Source organism: Amia ocellicauda, chromosome 5 (genome assembly GCF_036373705.1).
Source record: "Amia ocellicauda isolate fAmiCal2 chromosome 5, fAmiCal2.hap1, whole genome shotgun sequence".
NCBI lineage: Eukaryota > Metazoa > Chordata > Actinopteri > Amiiformes > Amiidae > Amia > Amia ocellicauda.
Genome location: NC_089854.1, coordinates 44,084,091 through 44,108,983, shown reverse-complemented (window position 1 = coordinate 44,108,983; position 24,893 = coordinate 44,084,091). Strand labels below are relative to the sequence as shown.

Below are 24,893 nucleotides of genomic sequence, written 5' to 3'. Positions count from 1 at the left end.
TGACCTATGATAAAACAGAATCATTGAAGTATGGCTGTTGATGACATCACAATTAGTACTCTTCAGCTTACCCCGGCTAACTTTATGTGAAAACAGGCCTCATATGGCAATGGGAGATACGACTATCCTGCAGAGCTGTCCATATCTTTCACCACAGGAAGGTCAATATTAAAGACTTTCTGCTTCTGCCCTATATTGTTAGTAAAACTACCTATATAAACATTTTTGTATTATGATGTAAAATGTGCGAGATCAAATTTTGATGAAACATGCCTTTACTTTGACTGTGTCTCCTCTCCTGGGAGATGGAACATACATTCTGTGCAAGACTTACCTCCACAATTTAACTATTACTTTGAATTTCAGGGAGTGGTTTTAGCTCAAATTATAACTCACATTTGCCCAAAAGAGAATCAGTACTAACTGCTTATACAGACTGTCTTATAATATTTTTTAATTTAGTTGTTTTCTAAATAAGATCTTTTACGTTTGATATCAAATTAGATTAATGTAATTGGGACTAGAATTAAACCTGCATCTTTTTATCTAAATGTTAAAAGTTCAATCATTCTGTTTAATAGGGGGACACTCCCACCATCGATGTGTTTGAGCCAATTCAAAATTTTAAAGCCAAAGGCTGTAGTGTTTAAAAAGAACAGTCCAGTCCAGTAATGTAATGTTTGTTAGCTTAATCTGAGTTACCATGCGCAGGACTAAGTACAAATTAAAATATACATGATTTTCTGCTTTAATCAATGTAACCTGTACAAAAGTTCAACAACACAAAAAAGTTCTATAACACAGGGTTAGATTCCCATTACTGTAACTTAGTTATTATCATTCACAAAAAATTCCTATGAATACAAATCTGCATATTTTGGGGACATCTAGCTTCAATAACCCTGTATTTATTGTAACGGAAATGCAAGAGGGTTTTACAAAAAATCTGATTCAAATTTAGGATGTACGCATGACGTTATTCAATAATGAACTACAGGCATACAAAGATCCATCTCGACAGTTTCTTTTTCCCAGAACTTGTCTTGCAGTTATTAAACAGCCTTGGTTATTGCCCACTGGCAGCCCAAGGGGGTCTTCAGAGAAAGTGCTGCCCTTGCTTGGAGAAAGTGTACAATAGTTAGTCCGTTGCTCCAAGAGTGCTAATGTTAAAGCTCTGAGCACTTTCACATCTGGATGGCACTGAACACACACACACACAAAAATTACAGACTTTGTTCTCTTGCCATGCTTTCCTTTTACAGGCTGCCTTTGAAGTTTTAGCCACTAGGGAGTCAACAACAGCTGAGAAACATGTGTAAGTGTACAACAACAATATCACACAGCACATTTTGTGTGTGCACAGGGGGTTAGTTTGTGAAGTAATCTTGAACATGGCAAGGTATTATAACACCCTTTTATAGATGCCCCCCTACTGCCACAACAATAATCAGAGTGTTTAGTGCAGTTGTAAATGCAGAGGGTTACAAGAGATCATTCTTCACCTGTCAAGACTCCTTGCAACTCATACTGTGAGAAATACCTTTTTAAGGAGGTATACAATCTGGTGGCAGACCAGATCATATTTTAGAAGCTTTATTTTTCTTAGCGCAACAATGAGTGAGGCTTGTGTCCCATACCTCTTTGAAATTGAAAAGTCTTTGCTTTCGAATGAGGCGTGCAGTAATGCTAAACCCGCCTAATCCTTACGATAGTCTGTTCTTTTCCACTGTATGCTTTACTGACTTTCTACATTTTCAACCAGAGTCAATCTTGTTGATGTAATGCAACTTTTCACCTTCAAGTCATAAATTCTACTCCTAAACCATCTGAGAAGTCTTCACAGAAAAGCAGTTGGAAGTCGATGATGCACTAGAATTGAACTCCGATGTAAGAGTTTATAAACACAAGCAGACAGATACTGTAATCAAAAGAAATGTAAGCATCTTAAAAATAAAATGTAGCCTAACTCTTTAAAACAAATACAATGAAGCATGCGAGTGTTATCTAAAGACATATTGTTGTGCTGTACTGTACTCTGAAGGGGTTAAAAAGCAGGACTCGCAGTGTGAAAATCATTATAACTGATCCTGACATGTAATGGTAGATTTCCAATTGATGTTAAACGTCTATATATTCATTTTTTCAAACTTGTTTCCTTGACTTAATTGAATACAGTATTCATGAGAGTTGAATACGCAAATTGTTGGAAGGCAGGATGTTTTATTGTTTGTCCTTTTCTCTGCAAATGAGGCACTTCCATCAAGCTATGAGTCAGAAACATGCACTCCTGATTTTATAAAAAGACTTATAATATAAAATCACAGAGCTTTACTGTTTGAAAATGAGGGAAAGGTGGAAAAACATTATCTCAATATGCGCACTTTGCTGATCTACAATTGAACCAAGGCTACCAAAAATTAAAAAGGGCCAAATGAACATTTTCCATACATTTCGAGCTCTATACTATAGTTTCTGCCAACGTAAGTTTACAGTCCAACGCAGAACGTAAGGGAACGCAAACTGGGAACTCCCAAATAACACACCAGTAAAGTGTATATGGCGCTTTACCTTTAATTGCGAAATGTATTCAGAATTAAAATAAATTAATATCAATGCATTTGTTTCAGAAGCTTTCTTGCTAGATCGCTCAAAGGATAAGGCAAAGTGTGCCGGATACATGCATAACGGTTTCCAGCTAAGGTTTCTTTATCCTGCTACTGCACCGTTACCTTTTCCTTCAGTATTGTGTTTTCACAGATTATCGCAGTACAAACACAATGTATACGATTTACAAAATAAATGACACTTTCCAAGGGCATCTGACACATGCAGTTACACGTTGACAGCAGGGTGGTTACTTAATGTTTAGCGTTAATAAAGTTTTGAACGATAACTTCACAAACTTACACAGCTACACATATTGATCACTCGGCAAAGCAAAGCAGAGAGAGAGAGAAAAAAAAGATTTCATAGTTTGGAAGAATACATAATACGTTCACACCGTTTCCCTTTTTAGCCGATTTTTAATTCCAGCAGAAAAATAGAAATATGTATTATTTTCAGCTCTTCTGGGCATGTTTTCTGTGTTACAAAACACGTTGTCGAAGTGAACAAATAATAATCATAATGAAATCAAGCAAACACACACACACATAACTGGACGGAAATCAACCCTTACCTTTCTCCAGAAAGAAGGGGGTGAAAAAAGTATTTCTCTCGGTCCCAGTGTAATTGCTCTCCGCTTCAAATCGAGTTAGTGCTCGAGATTCGCTTTGGCATGAAATCTGCAAGTCTTACATATTTCTCCACCGCACAAACCAAGAGCAGAGAAAAAATGACAACAGCAGCTTTAACAGAGCCAAAAAGTTGTCTTCGCCAAAAAGACCAATTGAAAGCAGGCGGAAAAGTCGGGATTTGGAGATGCTGTCTTCCCAAAAGTTGCTTCCACAGTGTGGGGACAGCTCGCTAGGCGCGCAGGCTGCTGCTATCTGATACACTCGCTGCGAGCCTCTGTGGCTCCACTCCGGCTTGTAAATACATTGTAACGGAACTGGGACGTCGCGGTGCATTGTGGGACCTTTTAAAGCTGCACCGCTCTCTAACAATCTGTAGTCTTGGTAATAAAATAATACAATAAATGGATACAATCAGTTTTTGTGAGTTCAGTTTTTTTTTATTCCTCTGTGAACTAAAAGTGTATGCTGGGGCTGGTATACTTCATAAAATAAGAGTAATGTCTATGAAAACGTTTTTTACGAAAAATCATGTCATTAGTTTGCACCGCTTCTGGATTTCTCTCTTCTTTCGCACGTACAGATTTATTTGGTCTAATACCTAAGTTACAATGCATTCACCGTGTTGTGTACAAAAAGGGATTTAAATTTGTAATAGGAAAATACTTAAAAAATATTTCTATGAAATCAATCAAGTCAATAGTGTATTGATAATATAGGACTGCTTATAATGATACTGCTGATAATGGATTATGCCTAACTTATCTATCTAGAAATCCTGCATTGGAATCATTGACAGAATTACATTGGTTGTTACCAAGGTTTTTGTTTGTTTGTTTTGTTTGCTTTTGCATATACTGGAGCATTAGCACTGTAGATAAAATATAAACAAATCACACCTCTAATAGCATTTTGTTTTGGATCTGTTTATTTAAATGGGAAAAGGGGAAACATTTTCATCATTAGAATAGGAAAAGAACCATGTTTTCTGTGTGCTTATCCATCAGGAGTGCACCGTATCTTACGAACCCTTCAGTGCCTGCTGGAAACTCAGTACCTGTTGAATATATGGTGGTGCATTTTATTCCTACAACGTCTGCATTTGTAACATTTATACATGGCAATTATTGAATGTGGTCTTTAAAAAGAAATTCTGCTTTTACTTTAATGGAGATGGAGCACTCACTGTGATGAAAGCATGTAATTGATTTTCCTGGGTCAGCATCAGAGTTTGTGAATCTTAATAAAATTCTGTATTACATGCTTTGCAAAGAAGCATGGTTTGTAGGCCTCCCTTTACAGTCACAACATAGGAAGTCTCCGCCTCTTAGGGTTAAGTGTTCATTAGGACTGACTGAGCATCCAGCCATGGCAACCGCAAACAAAACCCAGGCAAAGTGACAAGTGGCTGCAATACAAGGGCTGAATAAGGACGTGATTAGATTGGCAAAAATATATAAAGGAAAATAAATTCTCAACACGGTGGCAAAAACACGGGGGTGTCTGTCAAATACTGTTGGGGTAAGTTAGAAATGATGTAGGCATTGTTTTAAATTCTTATTCAGAAACAGAGAGCGTAGATGTTTGATTGAAAGGAAAGGAAATCTCTGACTGATTTTCAGTTGTGCAGTAAACAGCAAAACAATTAAGCTTCTTTGGAGGTACAATCATTAACCTTTGTATGCAGTTCAAATGAAAACATCCCTTACAGAGTGAAAAATGAAGTTCTACACACTTTGTACATTATCTAACATAGTCAGATGATGAAATCTTTGCTATTTATATATGGTATGATCATGCTAAACAAATACAACATATCCATTTATTGAACTTTAAATACTGCCTATATTGATAACGGAGGATGTTACTACAGAAACTTCTGGTACCTTACAATCCATTTATGAGCATATGGCCAAACATTTGATCAAAGATGTGATTTAGGCTGAATGTTAATATTGCAGGAAATTGGATGTCACATTAAATCCATCACTGCAATGAGGACATGTGTGGCGCAAGATAAGTAACTTCCATCTTTGATAGGTAGGAACTAATGATGCAACAAAAATACTGTTTATACACAGTGCATGCACACATAATTAAAAATATCATATTGCACTATACTTCTCCATTGTGGTTGCAGCTGTAATTGTATACCTTGACAACTTATTTTGACAGTCCCACAGTCTGTGTTTAAGATTTATTTTTTGTCAGGCAGTGTAGTCTCAGTAATGTGTTGGTGGTATTGGGGTAGAAGGAGGTGGGGTTATGATTAGTCTCTCTGTTCTTCTGGTGATCCCTTCCAGAGGGACAATTAAAAAAGTACTGGTGCTTTTATTTATGATTCATTGCCATTATCCATCCCAACTCTTCACTGAGACATTGTTAATGCCCCTCTTCATCAAGTATTTTCACAATTTTAAAGTACTGTATTTCCTTCATGATGTTATTATATGCACGTCCAGTGTTCAGTCTGACATGTACTGGGGACTCAGCAGAAACAGCTTTCTTTTATTCAGCTAGCTTTGATATGACTTCCCTTGTTTAAAGGTTCTGTTTATTAAACCCGCAGCAATTCGAATGGCCTCTAGCTTAAATGTGCACAGCATGTAATTTTGTAATATGACTGTACTGATCATTGAATGGATGTTTGTTTTGAAGGGTATTTTGTTAAGATATTGTTCCTTGGGAAGTAATGCACAGTGAGAAAACCCACTTGCACATTTACTGCGATGCATATGGCACCAGACATTTTGGCAATGCAGCGAAGAGATTGTCTGCAGTGCCAGTAAATGGGGTTCAGTCCTAAACCCGTATTGCCACCACCCTCTGCATGACAGCCACCCAAATTTTAAAGGCATATTGAATACTTTCTCTTAGTCTAGATACATTTCAGAACTGAAGGAGACAAGAAAACAATCAGCTTCCAAGTTGCAGATCAAGTGTTTTGCAGTATAACAGGGGTGCATGCTAAAGCAGTGAGCTGTAACATTCACAGTTTGTTTATTCTGAAGGAGAGCGCTTCACCGAACATCTGGTGTGGAGAAAGTGTCTCTGGTAAAGAAGCCAGACCTCTGAGTGAGAAATCCCAGCTGCAGGATCTCAATCACCACTGCAGTGACCCGGTCGGAGACGTGAAGTCTATGAGTGATCGGCTGGCGGATAGGTGCACCTAAAAGGTTTGTGCAAATTAAGCCAAAAACCAAACTGCAGCACTGCAAGGGAGTTACCCATTTGTTTCTAATTCACTCCATGGCCAGTATTCTATCCTCTTGTTTCCAAATTAAAAAAATACTAATAATCATAATAACAACATATCATCGGGCATTTTCTCGTTAGTAGACTGCACTTTCCTCTAAGTTTATCAGTCTTCGACAATTATGAGGAAGTCAAGAACTCAATTAAAGTCAAGAGTTCAAACTAATACATCTATTTCTATCTATTTATTGTAAAACACTGTCTTCTTTCAATTTCCTATAGACTGTAGGGATCAGTTATTTAAGGATGAAGGTGGGATTTATTTACCAGCCCCAGGGAGGAAATTCTAAGCTTTTTTTGTGAACCCCAGCTCGCTGTAACCTTAAGAAGGCTTTAAAAGTTTCAATAAGAGACTTAGAGAAATATGTCCAACCAGGGGGGAAAATGTTATATGCAAAGTACACTCTGTGTAACAGTTATTCTGCATCTGCAAAAATATTGTGTTCTGTTTTCCTTTACAATTAACCAGCCATTGTTAAAGTATATTCCAGTGGATGGGTTTCATATTACAAAGTCCCTCTAATTAAAAAAGGTACAGGGAAAGTCCTTAGTTGTGCATTATGGAATTCACATCTGGTTTTCTCCTGCTCCCCTGCTGAAGCTAAAGTTTTAAACTCTTTGGCAGTTAGACACCGGATCATATTCCTTCAATTGCAGCGGGCCCTTAAGTTTAAAGGGATTTGGACTTAGATTGAAAAGTAGGGAGTAAAGGTGTATTTAACAAATTATTAATAAATTAATCAACACCCATTAAATAAAAATAATTCTATGAAGGTTATTTATCTGTGTTTGGTATAGTTTTGATTGGAATAAATGCTGATTCCTTACCTAAATGCATACAAATATTTATTTTTGTTCTTAATGAGGCATAGCTTGGATCTTTCAATCCCTTACATCCTCCTAAGATCTATAAACATACACAGGAAGTCTGCATTTTCCACTGTAATTGGTGGTTTATGACAAGTCAATGTGTGTGTCTTTTCGTTTTTTCTGTAGTTTACCTCATGCGTTGCAGACTATGAATTTTCTGCTCTTATTCTCTGAGTTAAAGAAGTGATACAGGATCATATCCAGGGCAGTTCCAGTATTGCACGATACAACATAGCGTCAACATTGCAGTCTTGTAATTGTCTATATTAGAGCTAGAATCCTCAATTGCATGGGTTCATTTGATTCTAACAAAGAGAGATCAAAGATACAATAATTCAATCAATATATAATCAATGCTCTAGTGCACTGGGTTTGAAACAATTGTTCACCAAGCACTGCTTACTGCTGTGTGGTTAAGTATTTAATCCACTGACCAGATCTTGTCATTAGAATGGTTGATGAAACCAGCATTGAACTCTATGAAAGGATTAGGGGCATTTTTCTCTAATCTCGTATGCCTTCAAAATCCCTGCTGTAGAAGTCAGCACATCTGGGCAAAGGGCTTTGATTTTCAAGAAGTGTATGTTTGTGCGACTATCAAAAACCATTTACAAACCTCATTTATATGACTCTAAAATCATATATTGACTGTCTGGCCACTAACAGTAGGCTATGAATGAGAGTACTGAAAATCCCCAAGGTTTTAACGCAGATGTCTGCTTGATAGGCATTTATTCTTCAAGATAAATTGAAAGCCTGCTTAGAATTAATAGCCCTCTTTCAGACAACAGCAAGCAGGGACAATATTATGGGGATCATTTATGCAATCCAATAATAATATATTCCCTGCGGTATACTTGGAATTTTCTTTTCTTTCTTTTGTTTTCAGAATAATACACACTGAGATAACGAATCAAGCCCTACTTTCTACTTTTTTTTTTCCCCTATTTTTCTACTTGGCTTCTTCACCCATCAGATGTGTGGATATATATTGAATGCACATTTAACTAAAGTCTTAAATATTAACTTTATTTTCTTTGTACGCAGGGGGGTTGGGGTGAGAGTGTCATTGTTGTGTAAACCCTGGCAATTAATTAGCCTGCCAAAGATTAACACCAGGTTCCACAGTCCATGATTAGTACTAGTCCTGGATTACCCTACCTACAAATATCATTGGGTAGTCCAGGACTAGTATTAGTCAGGGTCTGTGAAAATAGCCCTTAAAGTATATACTTAAACCAAACTAAGAAGATTAACTTTTGAAAAGAAGTATGGATTTTCATTCAATATATACAGCCTTAGTGGCTGTATGTAGAATGAAAATCCATACTTAATTTAAATAAACCTATTTCCAGGCATGAGTTGCTGTGCTGTGCTACTACTACTGTGCTGTACAATTGCAGTAGTATTGCATGGGACTAACCACTCCCAGGATTTGTGTTTCAGTTTTCTTAATTGCATTTGTTAAGTGTTGCTAAAATATGCAAATTGTGTGTTGATCCATTATTATTCCAGAGGCTGACAAAATAGTTTTCTCTTCACAAGGACTCGATCTCTTCTGACACACCCAGAAGGCTGAGACAGTTACTTCATAATAAGATTGCATATTTTACAATGACCACAGAACTGGTGTCTCACTTTGCAAACGCTTTGTCTGGGTTCCCTAGGCAACTTTAATACATCGTTCCACGCTACAAATCAGCTCTTTCAGACATTCCTCAGGCATCTGTTATTCAGATGACTTTTATAGATTATTTCAAAATAATCTCTCTGTCTCTATGTCACAAGATGTCAATTCTTAAAATGATGTGTTTCCGTGCATTTTATTAATCTTTTCGATGGATATCAATCTAAATTTGCTGAAAGATGAAATTACAACATTTCAAATCATTATGATATTGATTGTATAGGGCAGTGAAAGTAATTTTCATGTGATCTTTGTTTATTGTTTACAACTATTTTCCAATAACGTGAATGGTGATTTCTCAATACTCTGTTTCATTAATATTCTGTTCCTCAATATGTTAATACATATTCCAGCTATAGCACGGCAGTAGTAAATTAAGAACATCACTCAGAGAACAAATAGCATGGTGATTATCATTCAAGACATATACCGTGCATGAATAATTACATTTTGTGTATTAAAAAAGAATGGGAACAAGCTTTTCACCTTGAAATGGATTAAAATGCAATACTTTTCATTAAATAAAAAGGCCATTAATTCAGTAAATGAATAAAAATGAACTGGGCTAATTCTTATGGTATTTACATGAATAGATGTTTGACATTGCAGGAATCAATCTAGCTGAATACGGAATAACATTTGTTCCTAGTTTTAGCCCAAATGAGAAAGTTTATGAGATATGCAAGGTGAATAAAAAGGATAATTAACTATTGATATTGTAGTTGGTGGAATGGCGCTGCACACAGGGCGTGGGGCATGCTGGGACTAGCCCCTCGGGCCTTCTGCTTGATGCCGTTGATGTTTCCGAAACCCTCATATAGTTCGAGACTGCTACAATATTTGTTGTGGGTCATTGTTCTATTAATGTAATTATTACTATACCAATTGATATTTAAAGCTCTGATGTGTTGTATCGGAAAAAGGGTAGGTATTTTGTTACTTTGACCTTGACAAAACAAATGCTAATCAATTTCACAATCACACAATAGTGTAGGGTTTCCTCATCTTTTCAAGCCTAAGACACACCTATTTAAGTAATACTTGTGTGTGGCAAAAACCAACCCCTTGTTCCCATTATACCCATTACAACAAAACTTAGAGTTAGTTGGAATTAATCATTTATTTATGTATTTATTTTTCTTGTGTGTTTCCAAATTCCATGGCACTCCTGAAATTAGACTAGCCTCATAGTTTCATTGAGATATTCTTACATTTACATTATTATTACAGTTATATTATGTAACATTTTGCATTTAAATAAAGTTAGGTGACTAAATAAGGCTGTAATTGTGGTCCGAGCATGGTGTAGGCATAGAGTTCCCAGTAAATGTTGGTTTCTGTTAAGATTAGGGCATCATTTGTACTAAGTTAATTCAATTGTGCAGCACAGGTTCAGGTTAAGGTTCTTGATTTGTAACTAGAAGGTTGTGGGTTCATATTCTGGGTGGGGCAGTGCTGTTGTACTCTTGAGCAAGGTACTTTACTTAGATTGCTCCAGTAAAAAGCCTGGCTGTATAAATGGATACAAATATAAGTTGCCCTGGATAAGCGTGTCTGATAAATAATGTACATTATATGTACCTTGGAGCTTCAGATGCTGGTGTTGACTCAAGTTGAGTCTGTTACAGCATAAGTGTCACAAGGGGAAAGGTGCACTAATTGGTGGATTTGTTAAGATGTATTATAGTTCCTATTACCTCTGGTTGTTTAAGAAATATCTAGTAGTATAGTAGTACAGTATATAGAGTATATTACAGAATAGTAAACACTTTCTTTTATCTTTCTTTTTCATTATTTTAATTAGGTTTGTTCTAGAGCGAAGAGAAGATTCCTGACAGTTGAAACATGTATGTTGCTGGGATCCAGTCTCTCAATGGGCAAATACAAGAGGGTAGTCAAGAAAGTGAAACACAAGAGATGAGGAATGAAATGGCCACTGAGTGCCAGAAGAGGTACTGATGCCAATTACTCACCTTTACTAAAAATCACTCCAGCTCCTTTTACCCTTGTAACATTTAGCTGTACTTATGATTTGCTTCAGGAAGCAAAAAAAGAAAAAAAAAATCTTAAAATTTATGTGCAATGTCAATGAGTGAAAATGATAAAATGACAATGAGCTGGACACATTGCAAGAAGAAGAGATCAAAGATGGACAAAGGAAGCTATTGAATGCATCCTAAGACATGAAAAAAGACCTAGAAGGCTACATAGAAGATGGGAAGATGACAATAATAAAAGTTGCAGGTGGGACATTGAAAAGCTGTAACAGGTGGAAATGTCTTGGGATGGCCTTCAACAGTGAATCAATATAGGCTGATGGTGACGATACCTATTTATCATATTTGTAGAGACAGATAACATAAAGACAGACAGACAAACAGATAGATAGATAAATAGATAGGTAGGTAGGTAGGCATGTAGGTAAGTAGGTAAAAAGACAAAGAGGTAGGTAGAATTCACTTTATAATTCTCTCTAGGTTTCGGAAAAGCAAGGCTGCTTAATGCTTGGTTGTTAAACACTCCCCTCTCACTACAGGGTGTTCGGCTACAGACCTTTATTGACGACAAAGGTGTTTTGTAGTGTGAGAGAAAGTAATAGCTCTGCTTAAAATAAAATGAAAAGACAAAATACACCCAGCAGTCAGAGGTGAATAAGCACTCTTCTTCAATCAATTGCCATTTCTCAGAGCCTCCCTTATCTGCTGCTCCCTGTTAAATTGAGAGCAGGCAGAAGTCATTAGTGTGAGGAGACCATCTGCAGGGGAGCCCCTGGCATCTGTTTAATTGATTATGCTGTGTTTACTGAAGACATCCTGCTAATTGTTTTCCATATTAATTTCAAACGGAAATTAAGATGCAAAGACTAATGCGCAAACCTCACTCAACTGTATACAGCAGTGGTTGGAAAAGCTCCAAGTCTTGAATGTTATAAACAGTGAAAGGAAGCAGCAGACACTAGTTTTCCAGCTGTTTATGGTGCACACTGACAATCCTCAAACAGCCACCGAATTCAAGAACTTTTCCTTCCCTGTGTATACGTTGCTTTTGTGGGTACACCCAAATAAATTTATTTATTTATATTTAACTCAAGATGTGTTCTGTCTTTGTTTTCCAATGCATAACATGTAGACAGCACAATGATAGGTGTTAAGATTCCCACATTGATTATGGTCTATTATGCAAAAGAAAAAACATACATACAGAACAAACTAATCTAGATCAGTAGGTCTTGGCCATTGGAATGTTCTGATATGGACAATAAGAAAACACCCAGCACCAAATATCTTCACTTAGACTTAGGATATTCAGATATTCATCCTCACACGCTTACATTTTTTTTCTCACCATTGTTTTGCAACAGAATCAAGGAGCTGAACGGCTTCCTCTTTAATAAGGAATTAGAAGTGAGGAACTTACGCCTTCTTCTGGCCCAGAAAGACCAGGAGATGGAGACAAGGGCTGCCCTGTCACTCCTGTCAAGGTCAGAGGTAGACAAGAATGAACTTCTTGCATTCCTCCAGGAGACCCAGAACAGGTAAGGTGCAATTACATGGAGCACACCAGTTTTAACAACCTTGTCAAGCTGGGAGGCACTGGGTTTCTCAGCTCAATTATCTTTGATGTCTTAATATAATCCTTTGCATTTTGTATCTGGCCATCTGCAATACTGCAGTGCTTTAAAAAAAAACAATGTTTGATCATTTTAATAAATGAAAATCGGTGTAAAATTCAATATTTGTGCTTTTGTAGCCAAGGGTTAGAGGACTGTGGTGTAAAACAGCATTTCTGTGGCACATTAACTTGGATGGTGAGAAGACAGGTTGGGTGATTCATAGATTAATCAATATTAGCTACCCTTTCCTTCAGCAAACTCATTTTGTGTTTTAAAGTGTCATCTTCCTCAGAAAGTTTAAACCAAGAAGTCAGAGATGGAGAGAGAGAAAGAGCTCAAAGTGATGACCTCAACAAGATGACATTTTGTTTTAAAAGCACTCAAGGAGAAACTGATGAATTTCCAAATCTCACATCTGGAATATGACTGGTCATTAGATTGATGTAATTTATTTATTTGTCACAATACTGCATCACAGCAGATCTGTTCAGTAATGCAAAGAATCACATTCCTCCAGTTCAAAAGCTATTATACTGTAGGATGCAATTATTAGATAGGTGGTGATCTGAATGGCATACACACAAAGACTAAACCATTTATAGATTTATGTACAGTATTAAATATATACAGTACTGTGCAAAAGTTTGAGGCAGGTGTGAAAAAATGCTGTAAAGTAAGAATGCTTTTAAAAATAGACATGTTAATAGATTATATTTATCAATTAACAAAATGCAAAGTGAGTGAACAGAAGAAAAATCTCCATCAAATCCATATTTGGTGTGACCACCCTTTGCCTTCAAAACAGCATCAGTTCTTCTAGGTACACTTGCACACAGTTTGTGAACCTACTCAGCAGGTAGGTTGGCCCAAACATCTTGGAGAACTAACCACAGTTCTTCTGTGGATTTAGGCAGCCTCAGTTGCTTCTTTCTCTTCATGTAATCCCAGACAGACTCGATGATGTTGAGATCAGGGCTCTGTGGGGGCCATACCATCACCTCCAGGACTCCTTGTTCTTCTTTACACTGAAGATAGTTCTTAATGACTGTCGCTGTATGTTTGGTGTCAATGTCATGCTGCAGAATAAGTTTGGGGCCAATCACATGCCTCCCTGATGGTATTGCATGATGGATCTAGTATCTGCCTGTACTTCGGAGCATTGAGGAGACCATTAATTCTGACCAAATCCCCAACTCCATTTGCAGAAATGCAGCCCCAAACTTGCAAGGAATCTCCACCATGCTTAATTTGTATACCGCTCTCCAGCCCTTTGACAAACAAACTACCTTCTGCTACAGCCAAATATTTCAAATTTTGACTCAGTCCAGAGCACCTGCTGCCATTTTTCTGCACCCCAGTTCCTCTGTTTTCTTGCATAGTTGAGTTGCTTGGACTTGTTGCCACGTCGGAGGTATAGCTTTTTGGCCACAAGTCTTCCTTGGAGGCCACTTCTGACCAGACTTCTCCGGAAAGTAGATGGGTGTACCAGGGTCCCACTGTTTTCTGCCAAATCTGAGCTGATGGCACTGCTGGACATCTTCCGATTGCGAAGGGAAGTAAGCATGATGCGTCTTTCATCTGCTGCAGTAAGTTTCCTTGGCCGACCACTGTGTCTTCGGTCCTCAACGTTGCCCGTTTCTTTGTGCTTCTTCAAAAGAGCTTGGTCAGCACATCTGGAAACCCCTGTCTGCCTTGAAATTTCTGCCTGGGAGAGACCTTGCTGATGCAGTATAACTACCTTGTGTCTTGTTGCTGTGCTCAGTCTTGCCATGGTGTATGACTTTTGACAGTAAACTGTCTTCAGCAACCTCACCTTGTTAGCTGAGTTTGACTGTTCCTCACCCAGTTTTATTCCTCCTACACAGCTGTTTCTGTTTCATTTAATGATTGTGTTTCAACCTACATATTGAACTGATGATCATTAGCACCTGTTTGGTATAATTGTTTAATCATGCACCTGACTATATGCCTACAAAATCCCTGACTTTGTGCAAGTGTACCTAGAAGAATTGATGCTGTTTTGAAGGCAAAGGGTGGTCACACCAAATATGGATTTGATTTAGATTTTTCTTCTGTTCACTCACTTTGCATTTAGTTAATTGATAAATATAATCTATTAACATGTCTATTTTTGAAAGCATTCTAACTTTACAGCATTTATTTCACACCTGCCTAAAACTTTTGCACAGTACTGTATATATTTAAAGTAGTGTAATTTTACATTAAAGATAAAGATACATTAAAATATTGTTATATATTCTATATATAATATATTATTGCCCATGTGAAATACTTGAATAGTTCTAATATGTTTATACAGCTCTGGAAAACAAAAGACTGCTCAACTGGCTAGTGTTTCAATAGGATCAGTGACTAAAGTTAAATCTGCATTTAGATCTATGGGAAAGACATCAGTAAATATGGTTGGAAATTGTGATTGAAAGCAAACATTCGATGACCGTGATACTCGTGCATGACTGCGATATGTAAGGAAAAACAGAAGAGCAACTGTTTCCCAGGTGACTGAGGATGTCAATGCAGGACGTGATCAGACTGTGTCAGCAAGAACAGAGGGATATTATAGTAGGGTTGCAGTGCATAAAACCCTCATTACAAAGACAAACGCACATTTGAGAGTTCAGTGGTGCAAAAACCATAGGCACTGGTCTACAGAGATGGTCTACACTGGACAAAAGTGATATGCTCAGATCATCCTTCACCATATGCTCGACAAGTGGGCGAGTGCATGTGTGGGACACCAAGAGAACGGTACAGGCCTGACTGCTTGACCCCCACAGTGAGGGGATCTGGAGGCTCTGTTATGCTGTGGGGGGCATTTTCCTGGCATGGTTTGGGTCCACTTGTCCCTTTAGAGGGAAGGGTCACTGCAGATCATTACAAAGTTATGCTGAGTGATCACCTTTCACCTATGGTGAAACATTTCTATCCTGATGGGAGTGGTCTCTTCCAGGATGGCAATGCCCCCATCCACAGGGCACGAGGGGTCACTGAATGGAGTGTGAAAATGATGTGAATCATATGCTATGGCTTTCGCAGTCACCAGATCTCAACCCAATTGAACACCTATGGGAGATTTTGGACCGACGTGTTAGACAGCACTCTCCACCACCATCATCAAAACACCAAATGAGGGAATATCTTTTGGAAGAATGGTGTTCCATCTCTCCAGTAGAGTCCAGAGACTCGTAGAATCTGTGCCAAGAGCATTGAAGCTGTTCTGGTGGCTTGTGGTGGCAAACACCTTACTGAGACACTTTATGTTGGTTTTTCCTTTAATTTGTCACCCGTATGTATGTATAGATATGTATGAATATAGTCTTTCATAGGGGAATAAATTAAAATGTATTACTTAGTTATAAAAATAATCACAAGATCTGTGGGCATAAGTAGTGTGTATGTGAAATTACTATTTTATAAATGACTCACCAGGTATGACAATCATTGATAAATACACTGCTCAAAACAATTAAGGGAACATGTAATTATCACAGTATAACACCAAGTCAATTAAACTTCAGGGATATCAATCTGTCCAGTTAGGAAGTCTAAGCGATTGTGAATCAATGTCACCTGTTTTGGTGCAAATGAAAGTGACAACAGGAGAGGCAAAAGCAAGACAAATCCCCCAAAAAGGGAATGGTTTTGCAGGTGGTGGCCACAGACAATTGCCCTCTCTTTATCCTTCCTGACTGATTCTTCTCTAGTTTTGCGTTTTGCTAGTGTCCTTGTCACTACTGGTAGCATGAGGGGGTACCTGCAGCCCATTCAGGTTGCACAGGTAGTCCAGCTCCTGCAGGATGGCACATCCATACATGCCGTCGCAAGAAGGTTTGCTGTGTCTCCCAGTACAGTCTCAAGAGCATGGAGGGGACACCAAGAGACGGGCTGTTACATGAGGAGAGCTGGACAGGGCCGTAGAAGGGCATCAACCCAGCAGCAGGATTGGTATCTGCTCCTTTGTGTGAGGAGGAACAGGAGGAGCACTGCCAGAGCCCTACAAAATTACCTCCAGCGGGCTACTAGTGTGCATGTTTCTCACCAAAATGTCAGAAACACTCCTTGAGGGTGGCATGAGGGCCCGACATCCTCTAGTGGGACCTGTGCTCACAGCTCAGCACTGTGCAGCTCGATTGGCATTCACCAGGGAACACCAGAATTGGCAGGTTCTCCATTGGTGCCCCGTTCTCTTCACAGATGAGAGCAGGTTCACACTAAACACATGTGACATACGTGAAAGAGTCTGGAGATGCCATGGTGAACGTTATGCTGCCTGCAACATCATCCAGCATGACCGGTTTGGTGATGGGTCAGTGATGATCTGGGGAGGCATATCCTTGGAGGGTCGCACAGACTTCCACGTGCTAGCCAACGGTACCCTGACTGCTGTTAGGTACCGGGATGAAATCCTCAGACCCATCGACAGACCTTACGCTGGTGCGGTGGGCCCTGGGTTCCTCCTTGGTGCTGGACAATGCCAGAGTGTGTAGGCAGTTCCTGGATGATGAAGGCATTGCCATTGACTGGCCCTCATGTTCCCCAGACCTGAATCCAATTGAGAACCTTTGGGACGTTATGCATCGGTGCATCCGACGCTGCCAAGTAGCGCCACAGACTGTCCAGGAGCTCACTGATGACCTGATCCAGGTCTGGGAGGAGATCCCCCAGGACACCATCCGCCGTCTCATCAGGAGCATGCCCAGATATTGTCAGGAGTGCATACAGGCACATGGGGGCCATACACACTACTGAGTCACATTATGTGTTATTGTGATGAAATTCACGCAAGTTGGAACAGCCTGTGATTTCAATTGTTTACTTTGATTTTCGATGTGAGTTTGAATCCAGCCCTCAATAGGTTGGTGTTTTTTTGTTTCCATTGACCGTTGTTATGTCATTTTGTTCTCAATGAATTACACAATGTACAGTAAAGATTTTGATCTTTAATATATTTCCTTCATTGAGATCTGATGTGTGATTTAAGTGTTCCCTTTTTTTGGGCAGTGTACATTTGACAAGCAGCCTCTAGGGAATATTTTCCTGGTATAGCTTGCCCACCACAGAGAGATAGTGCTTTGCTAGCCATTTATGTGCATGATCTGTTTTGATTTATGTGCAACAATGCAGCGATGTATTAAAGATCCAACAGCAGAGAGAACTTTAATTAAAAGTAGTAAGTTGCCACCATCTAGCCCAACAGCAATTCATTACAGTGCAACATTATAACAAGTGTCATTTATCATCTATATCTTGCACTTGCTTTTCACTCTTCAAATAGCTTTTTACAATTAAAAGCTGCAAACTCCGGTAACACAAACGCATGCTGATTTAGAATACATAATTATTTTTACAGACCCGGTTTGGAATATTTTCAGGCCGAGAACCTAATATATATTTTTATCATCTACCATTTCCATCCGTGTCCAGCACAATTCTCCTTTTTAAGTCAGTCCACTCTGGCAACCTTCCTGCTGAAAAACAAAAAGTAGCAAACGCAATTAAACACACAAATTAAGTTTTTGGAGCCCATGTTAACCATTTGAATCTCCTAAGCTTTCATAAATATTTAAAAAGTAAAGCCACAGTTTGCCAAAAAGGTGAATTGCATTATTGAAATACCACACCACAATACCACACACTGCGCTCACATTTACACAGCAGTGGATGAAAATTGGCACACCACCTTTGCTAATAATAAGAAGAATGATGACTGAAAAACAATAATCCAATTTAACAGTATGACTTTGTATTAATCTAAACAAAATCATAAACAGCAACTACTTCTGCAAATCCCACTAAAAAAAATTATGATTATGGTTTTAAAAACATAGTTTTTGTTCAAAGGGGTCTGCAAATTTCAGTCTATGACTATATAGTTACTTAATTACAAAATAACTTTATAAATTATCCATTTAATATATATTTTGTTTTGAGGGGGGGAGGTCAATATAATGCTGCTTTTCTCTCCCAATTCAGATTTGAATTCAGCCCCCTTTAACCCATTAGCACACACAGAGAAGTTGTTGTTTGCACGGGCAATGCAATTCCACTGCACAAACAAGATACTTGTATCTAGAACAGTCTATACAAACCACCTCAACAATGTGTACTGAGACCTTTCTTTTGCTATTCACTCCATTCACAATGGCGTTTTGAAAATGTGATGATTGCACATTATAGACACAGAGCAGATCGGCTGCTGATTTCATTAACAATGCACCAGAGAGCAATAAAGTGTTTATTTCTGTCAATTAAATATTAAGTTTCATTTTCACAGGGTCAGAGGATTTAACCATGCCTGGTACTGTATTTACAGAGTGTGTACATATAAACACAAATTGAACACTACCTCCTGTCAAAATTAATGGGCAATGTGATATATATTTTCTCCACATGATTATAAAACTTTCCAAACACCTTTTTTAAATAAAACCTTTCCAAGCGTTTATTGTACCACGGAGGACTTCCAAAACCAAGTATTAAAACAGCACTGTATCTGACACACTGTAGGCTTTAATAAGATGAACAAATATAATACAATAAAAATAAACAAATAGATATTATCTTTTACTAAAATATAAATAATGTGAGACTGCACACAAACACACAAACAAATATATATATGACACTCATAACAAAGATTGTACATATCTTGCCTTCCAAATTTCTATAGTTAAAATTAATATCAAGAACTGGAATGGCTCTCAGTGATCAGATTGGCATTTTTTGCATACTTCTCAGTTCCTAGTGACAATCCGGTGACATCACAATATGTTGATTCTGTCTAATGGCCTATCTAATGAGTTTCATGCCAAACCACAAGAATCAACAACTGTTGAATTAGGGTACTCAAGTGTGCATAATGAAAGTGCTCCTATTTGGGCAGTGTTTGCTGTGGAACAGTTATAATCACGCTTGACAAGCAACCATTTGGAAATTTCAGATTACCTCATTGGCAATGCCAGATCATTTCTCATGCAGGATCTGCTTCATTAATTGCCAATACACAGTTTTGCTCGTTCAAATTAAAATGTTTTCTTTCTGATGTGAATGGGGCTGGATTGGTGGTTAGATGCAAAAATGTATACCGCCTCACTTTGTTTTTATCAGTCAATCACCTGTGTTCTGCAGGGTCATGGGCAAACAAAAAGACAAAAGGGGGTTGCAAATTAAAAATAAGATATCTGGGATATGTATGACAAACATCCATCCATCCATCCATCCATTTTCAAAACCGCTTATTCTGGTGAGGGTCACGGGGATGACAAACATCTTTGTGTTTATTTTTTTAATGGGACTTTTTGTTTTGTTTTATTTGAAAATCTGTAAGAGATTTTGATATTTAAACTGCATTAGCATTTGCTGATTTACTGATAAATTGTATTCTGTTTGTGAGAAAGGCAGGGTAGACACACAGCTGTTAGTCAGTTACTGCACCCACTCCAAACGCTGCATTGAAATTGAAAGCAGTTTTCAGACTAGAAAGTTAAAGCACCCAAGGTGAAATTATCTTCTATTAATGCTCTCTTTAGAAAGCCTGCTGTAATCTTGTGGGAGTAGCACTGTGATGTTTATCAGAACTGCAATAAATGCAGAAAGTGTGAGACAATTGTGGACATGTAAGAGTGTGTCTCAGTAATAAATGGTTGTTAGATTAGACAATGGCAAGTTGTCTAACGTATAATTAAGAGTTTGTTTCATTTTAAGAACCCCCTTAAGCATGAATAAGAAAATCTTCTTTCTAGAACCTAATCTTCACTTTCACACACATCAATTGAATTGTCCATTGTTTTGTTGTGTATTTTCCTTTTGAACATTCCTGCAGCAAAGCGAAATAATTTCGTAGCTGTTTAAGTTGTGTGTGTGTAACTTTAGTAGACACATTATTATTTATTCTCTAGAGGCATAGCACAGCAGACATAACAATGTGCAAGGAAAAATGGTCTATCTTTTATATACAAATGGTGACTTTTCCCCTCAACACCTCCTCTCTGTTCTGGTATTGTCTTCTGCAGGTGTGAGGAGGAGCACTACCTGCGACTCCAGTTGGAAGAGGAGGTACAGGTCCTGAAGCACAGACTCGAGGTGCAGGAGACGAGCCTGTCACAGGTCAGCACTGTTCCCAAGCTTGTAATTTCATTGTGCATCTCACACTACCATAGCCTTGAGGGTGCAATTTCTCAGATGTGCCACTAATGCAAAGGGTAATTGGAATATTCTATTGATCAAGCCATCCATTTATAAGATTTGTGTTCTTCTAACTGTCAGCTTCTAATTCTGTTGTCCTCAAAGCATGCTGCCAGTGTGTGTTACAGTTCAGGTTGGCATGTCTGTGGTTTTCCACAGTGTGCCACTGAAGACACTGAAAAGGTGTTGTAATATATATACAAAACTATAAAGTATATATTTCCATTACCATTCAAAGAAAAATGACAGTAAGCTTTCAATTAATCAGAGTATTTCCTCAATGTATCCTTCTCCATAGTACTTTTAAGAGTAAAATATTATCTGGTTGGAAGACATTTCTTTATAAAAGTTTTGATCTATTTGATAAACCAGCTATTCTCTGTCTTTAAAGAGGGACTATATTTACTGTATGTACTGTAGTTTTAAGCAGTGCAAATTAATATGCACTGTTCAGAAAGAGCCAGGGGCCAGGCTTTTGGCATAGCAGGTTTGGATGCCTGCTGCCAACCTGCCTGGAGGCTCTAAACAGGAAAGATTAGACGTCTGCTGGTTCAGCCCCTGGGCAGGGACACATCACTCGCTTTGCACAAATCAGAACAGCAAGATCACTTGTAAGACGGAAGCCGAGCTCTATGATTTAATTCTGCAAGTTTCCACTGCCAAACTTTCAAGCCATAAAACGTGCCTTGCAGCATATCATATGATAGTAGAGCTATTGATGAAAGACCAAAATTAGGCATTCATTGATGTGTTTAAATATAATATCAGAAAGTTTTTTTCCAAAGTACTGTGATATATTTGAAATTGACTATGCATTCTTCCACCAACCTTCTGGCCACCAGATGCCCGCCTAAACTATTTACAATGGTTTTATCATTTTAGTTCCATTAAACATATGATTTTAATTAGACTACCTAGTGGACTGTTTAAAACACTGTAGCCCTAATTAAGCCTAAAGTACTGAAATAAATTGCTCACTGTTTGAAACCAATGCAATGTTAGTTCCAGTTGTGGAATTCCACCAATTACTGTGGTTTTAAATGAGCCACCCCCACAAAAAAAAAAAAGCCAAAGTATATAATAAATGCAATCTGGAGTTTATAGGTGGTTGAATTAAGTTAGTTTTTGTAAGAGTAAAATTAAAAAAGGATGTCTCTTTTTTCATTATTGGATCAAATCATACTACTGTTTATTTTACAAAGATTCGGTGTCTTAATCATTACTTGCCCAGTGTTTTGAACATAAACCTACAGCACAGGTTAATACAGGCACTCCTGACCTGGGACCATGAAGATAGATACCTTTAAAAATCAATTTTTAGATCACTTTAAAACCATGCAGACATTCGGTAAAAAGGATACCTTCTTTAATGATATCTTCAGTCTGAAAATGAGTGGTTAAGCTGCCAGTTTCTTATTGTTTGTTCTACTGCTACTGTATTTCTGTAACCTCACCAATTACACAGCTGTATTACAGCTTTAGGAAAATTCGAGTGACTGCGGACATTTAGCTGTAATGTCATACTTTCCAGAGTTCAGAAACATATCCCACACTGTCGCAAAATCAAACTGGTCTTCACAGGGTCAGAATGGCTCACTCCATGTGGCTAAAGGCCTTGATTACAGACAGCAGTTAACCAAAGATACGATTTCTTCCTATCAGTATTTGGGGATAATTACAACAATTACATGTGGGGTATTCTAGTCTCCTTTGACTATATTTCTATTCTAATTTAAACATTTAGCTGACTGGATATTTCTAAAAGTCTATAATCCATGCTTATCTGGTAAAGATTACTTTGGAGCATGTTTGAAATCAAGATATTTATAGCTATTAAAAGGAAATCTACTAATTGGCCTGCAGAGAAAAGTATTTGATGAATGCAAACTATCACTGGTCACATACACAGTAGCTGTGCCTCCAAACTGGATGACTGATCAATAAGGAGACTGACCAGAGAGGCTACCATTTTGCAAGAGGTTTTATGACCAAGACTGGTCAAAGTGTGCATGTGACAACAATATCCCATGAACTCGACAAGTCTGGCCTGTATGGTACTCAAGAAAGTTAATCTTGAATCCCATTTGAAGTATAGATGGGGGATGAATACAAGTTGAAAGGATACACACAGTTTAGGAGAGACAGGCAAAATCGAAGAGGTGGTGGGTAGCATTATATGTCAGAAAAGACACTGAGGCAGAAGAACTCAAATTAAATCCTAGTAACGAGGATTAGTGGTAGGAGTGTATTACAGACCACCCAATTCAGATATTCAGAAAGATGTTGCATTGTACAATGTAATCAGGACTGCATGTAGCAAGGATGTGGGTGTTATCATGGGGGATTTCAATTTCCCAAACATAGACTGGGAAAGCCCAGTTGGGACTACAGAAGCAGAAATAGAAATGGTTGAGATGGTAAATGACTGCTTTCTAACTCAATTGGTGAGGGAACCAACCAGAGAGTGTGCATTCATTGATCTGATCTTTTCAAATGACGAAGACTGAGTCAGAGGGACACTAGTTAGAGAACCAATGGCAAACTGTAATCACAATATGGTTAGCTTTGAGGCATACTTTCAAAAAACAAGGACCAAGTCTAAAACAATGATCTACAATTTTAGAAAAGCAAACCTTGAAAGTATGAGGCAACACTTAGAAGAGTGGGGCACGCTGGTTACAGATTCAGTTGAAAATGGATGGGTATACTTTAAGAATATACTACTTGAGGCTCAGGAGAAATTTGTACCAAAATTAGCAAATTGAGGACCAAAAAACATTGTCCAAAATGGTTTAATAGAAGTATGCAAAAAAATATCAAAAGAAAGAAAATGTTGTATAGCGCATACAAAAGGGATAGAGATTAAACAAAATACAAAGAATATGTTGAACTGCAAAGAGATCTTAAGAAAGGGATCAGGAAAGCAAAGAAGGACATAAAAAGAAACATAGCTCTTGGAGCTAAAACTAATGCAAAAAGTTATTTTCAAAACCACAACAGCAAGAGGTCAATAAAGAAGGAAGTGAAACAGGTAAAGGACAAAAATTGAAATATCTTGGAAACGAACAAGATTTGGCAAATGTTCTAAATGAGTATTTCACAGAGGGTTTTACAAAAGAAAAAACAGATAACATGTCACAGTTTAACAATCAGTCCAGTCAAACCCTAAGAGAGATCATGATAAATAAGGAGCATAAGGTGGCAGCATCATCATGGGGCTATTTCTCATTGGCAGGGACTCATCAGGATAGATGGGAAAATGAATGGAGCAAAGAATAGAAGAAAACCTGCTGCCCCACAAGAAAGCTGAGTACAGTTTCCTACACTATCAAAAGGCATTTGTAAACTGGTGGAAACTCTGACAGGATGAGGTCTAGCAGACCAAAAGCCACAAGAGCATCAGAAGACACATTTCTGAGAGTCAACAACTTGCGTGATAGGTGGGTCACAGGACAACAGCTTCAAGCACAGCTTAACACTGGTCAAAGTAAGTGAGTCTCAGTTTCAACTGTGAAGAGAAGACTTTGAGGTTTGACAGGTCGAGTGGCAGTAAGAAAGCCATTGCTAAGATGGCAAAATAAGAAAAAGAGGCTTGCCTGGGTCATGAAGCACCACCAGTGGACTACTGAACTGGAAGAAGGTCTTATGGACCAATTAATCAAAATTTAAAATCATCAGGCATCGTTTTTATATGCCGTCGAGTAGGTGAACACCAACTGTCAAACATGGAGGAAGAAGCGTGATGGTCTGGGACTCTTTTGCTGGATCCAGAGTCGACAACTTGCACAGAGTGAATGGCACCCTGAACCAAAACAGCTGGCACAGGATTTTGCAGCGCCATGCAATACCCTCTGGTTTATGCCTAGTTGGTCAGAGGTTCATCCTACAGCAAGATAATGACCTAAAACATACCTCCAGGCTATGTCAAAACTACCTTAGAAGAAAAGAACAAGACAGTAGGCTTCAAATCATTGAATGACCAGCACAGTCTGCAGACTTAAACCCCATCGAGCTGGTTTGGGATGAACTG

General features: G+C 38.1%; 2 protein-coding genes across 3 annotated transcripts in view; one reads left to right on the top strand and one right to left on the bottom strand.

The window, feature by feature from the left end:
- rassf8b (Ras association domain family member 8b) overlaps window positions 1-3,528 on the bottom strand; it is a 57,048-nt gene extending 53,520 nt beyond the window's left edge. For both annotated transcript variants that reach the window (XM_066705376.1, XM_066705375.1), the window contains exon 1: window positions 3,179-3,528. The gene's annotated coding sequence lies outside the window, so the exon portion shown is untranslated. The remainder of the gene's footprint in view (window positions 1-3,178) is intronic.
- Window positions 3,529-4,629: 1,101 nt separating this feature from the next.
- The window catches only part of LOC136750357 (lamin-B2-like), a 62,874-nt gene continuing 42,610 nt past the window's right edge, over window positions 4,630-24,893 (top strand). The window contains exons 1-6 of the mRNA XM_066705374.1: window positions 4,630-4,754; window positions 5,195-5,273; window positions 6,245-6,409; window positions 10,850-10,997; window positions 12,407-12,580; window positions 20,692-20,785. Coding sequence (XP_066561471.1) covers window positions 10,891-10,997; window positions 12,407-12,580; window positions 20,692-20,785 — 375 coding nt within the window. The 5' untranslated portion in view covers window positions 4,630-4,754; window positions 5,195-5,273; window positions 6,245-6,409; window positions 10,850-10,890. The remainder of the gene's footprint in view (window positions 4,755-5,194; window positions 5,274-6,244; window positions 6,410-10,849; window positions 10,998-12,406; window positions 12,581-20,691; window positions 20,786-24,893) is intronic.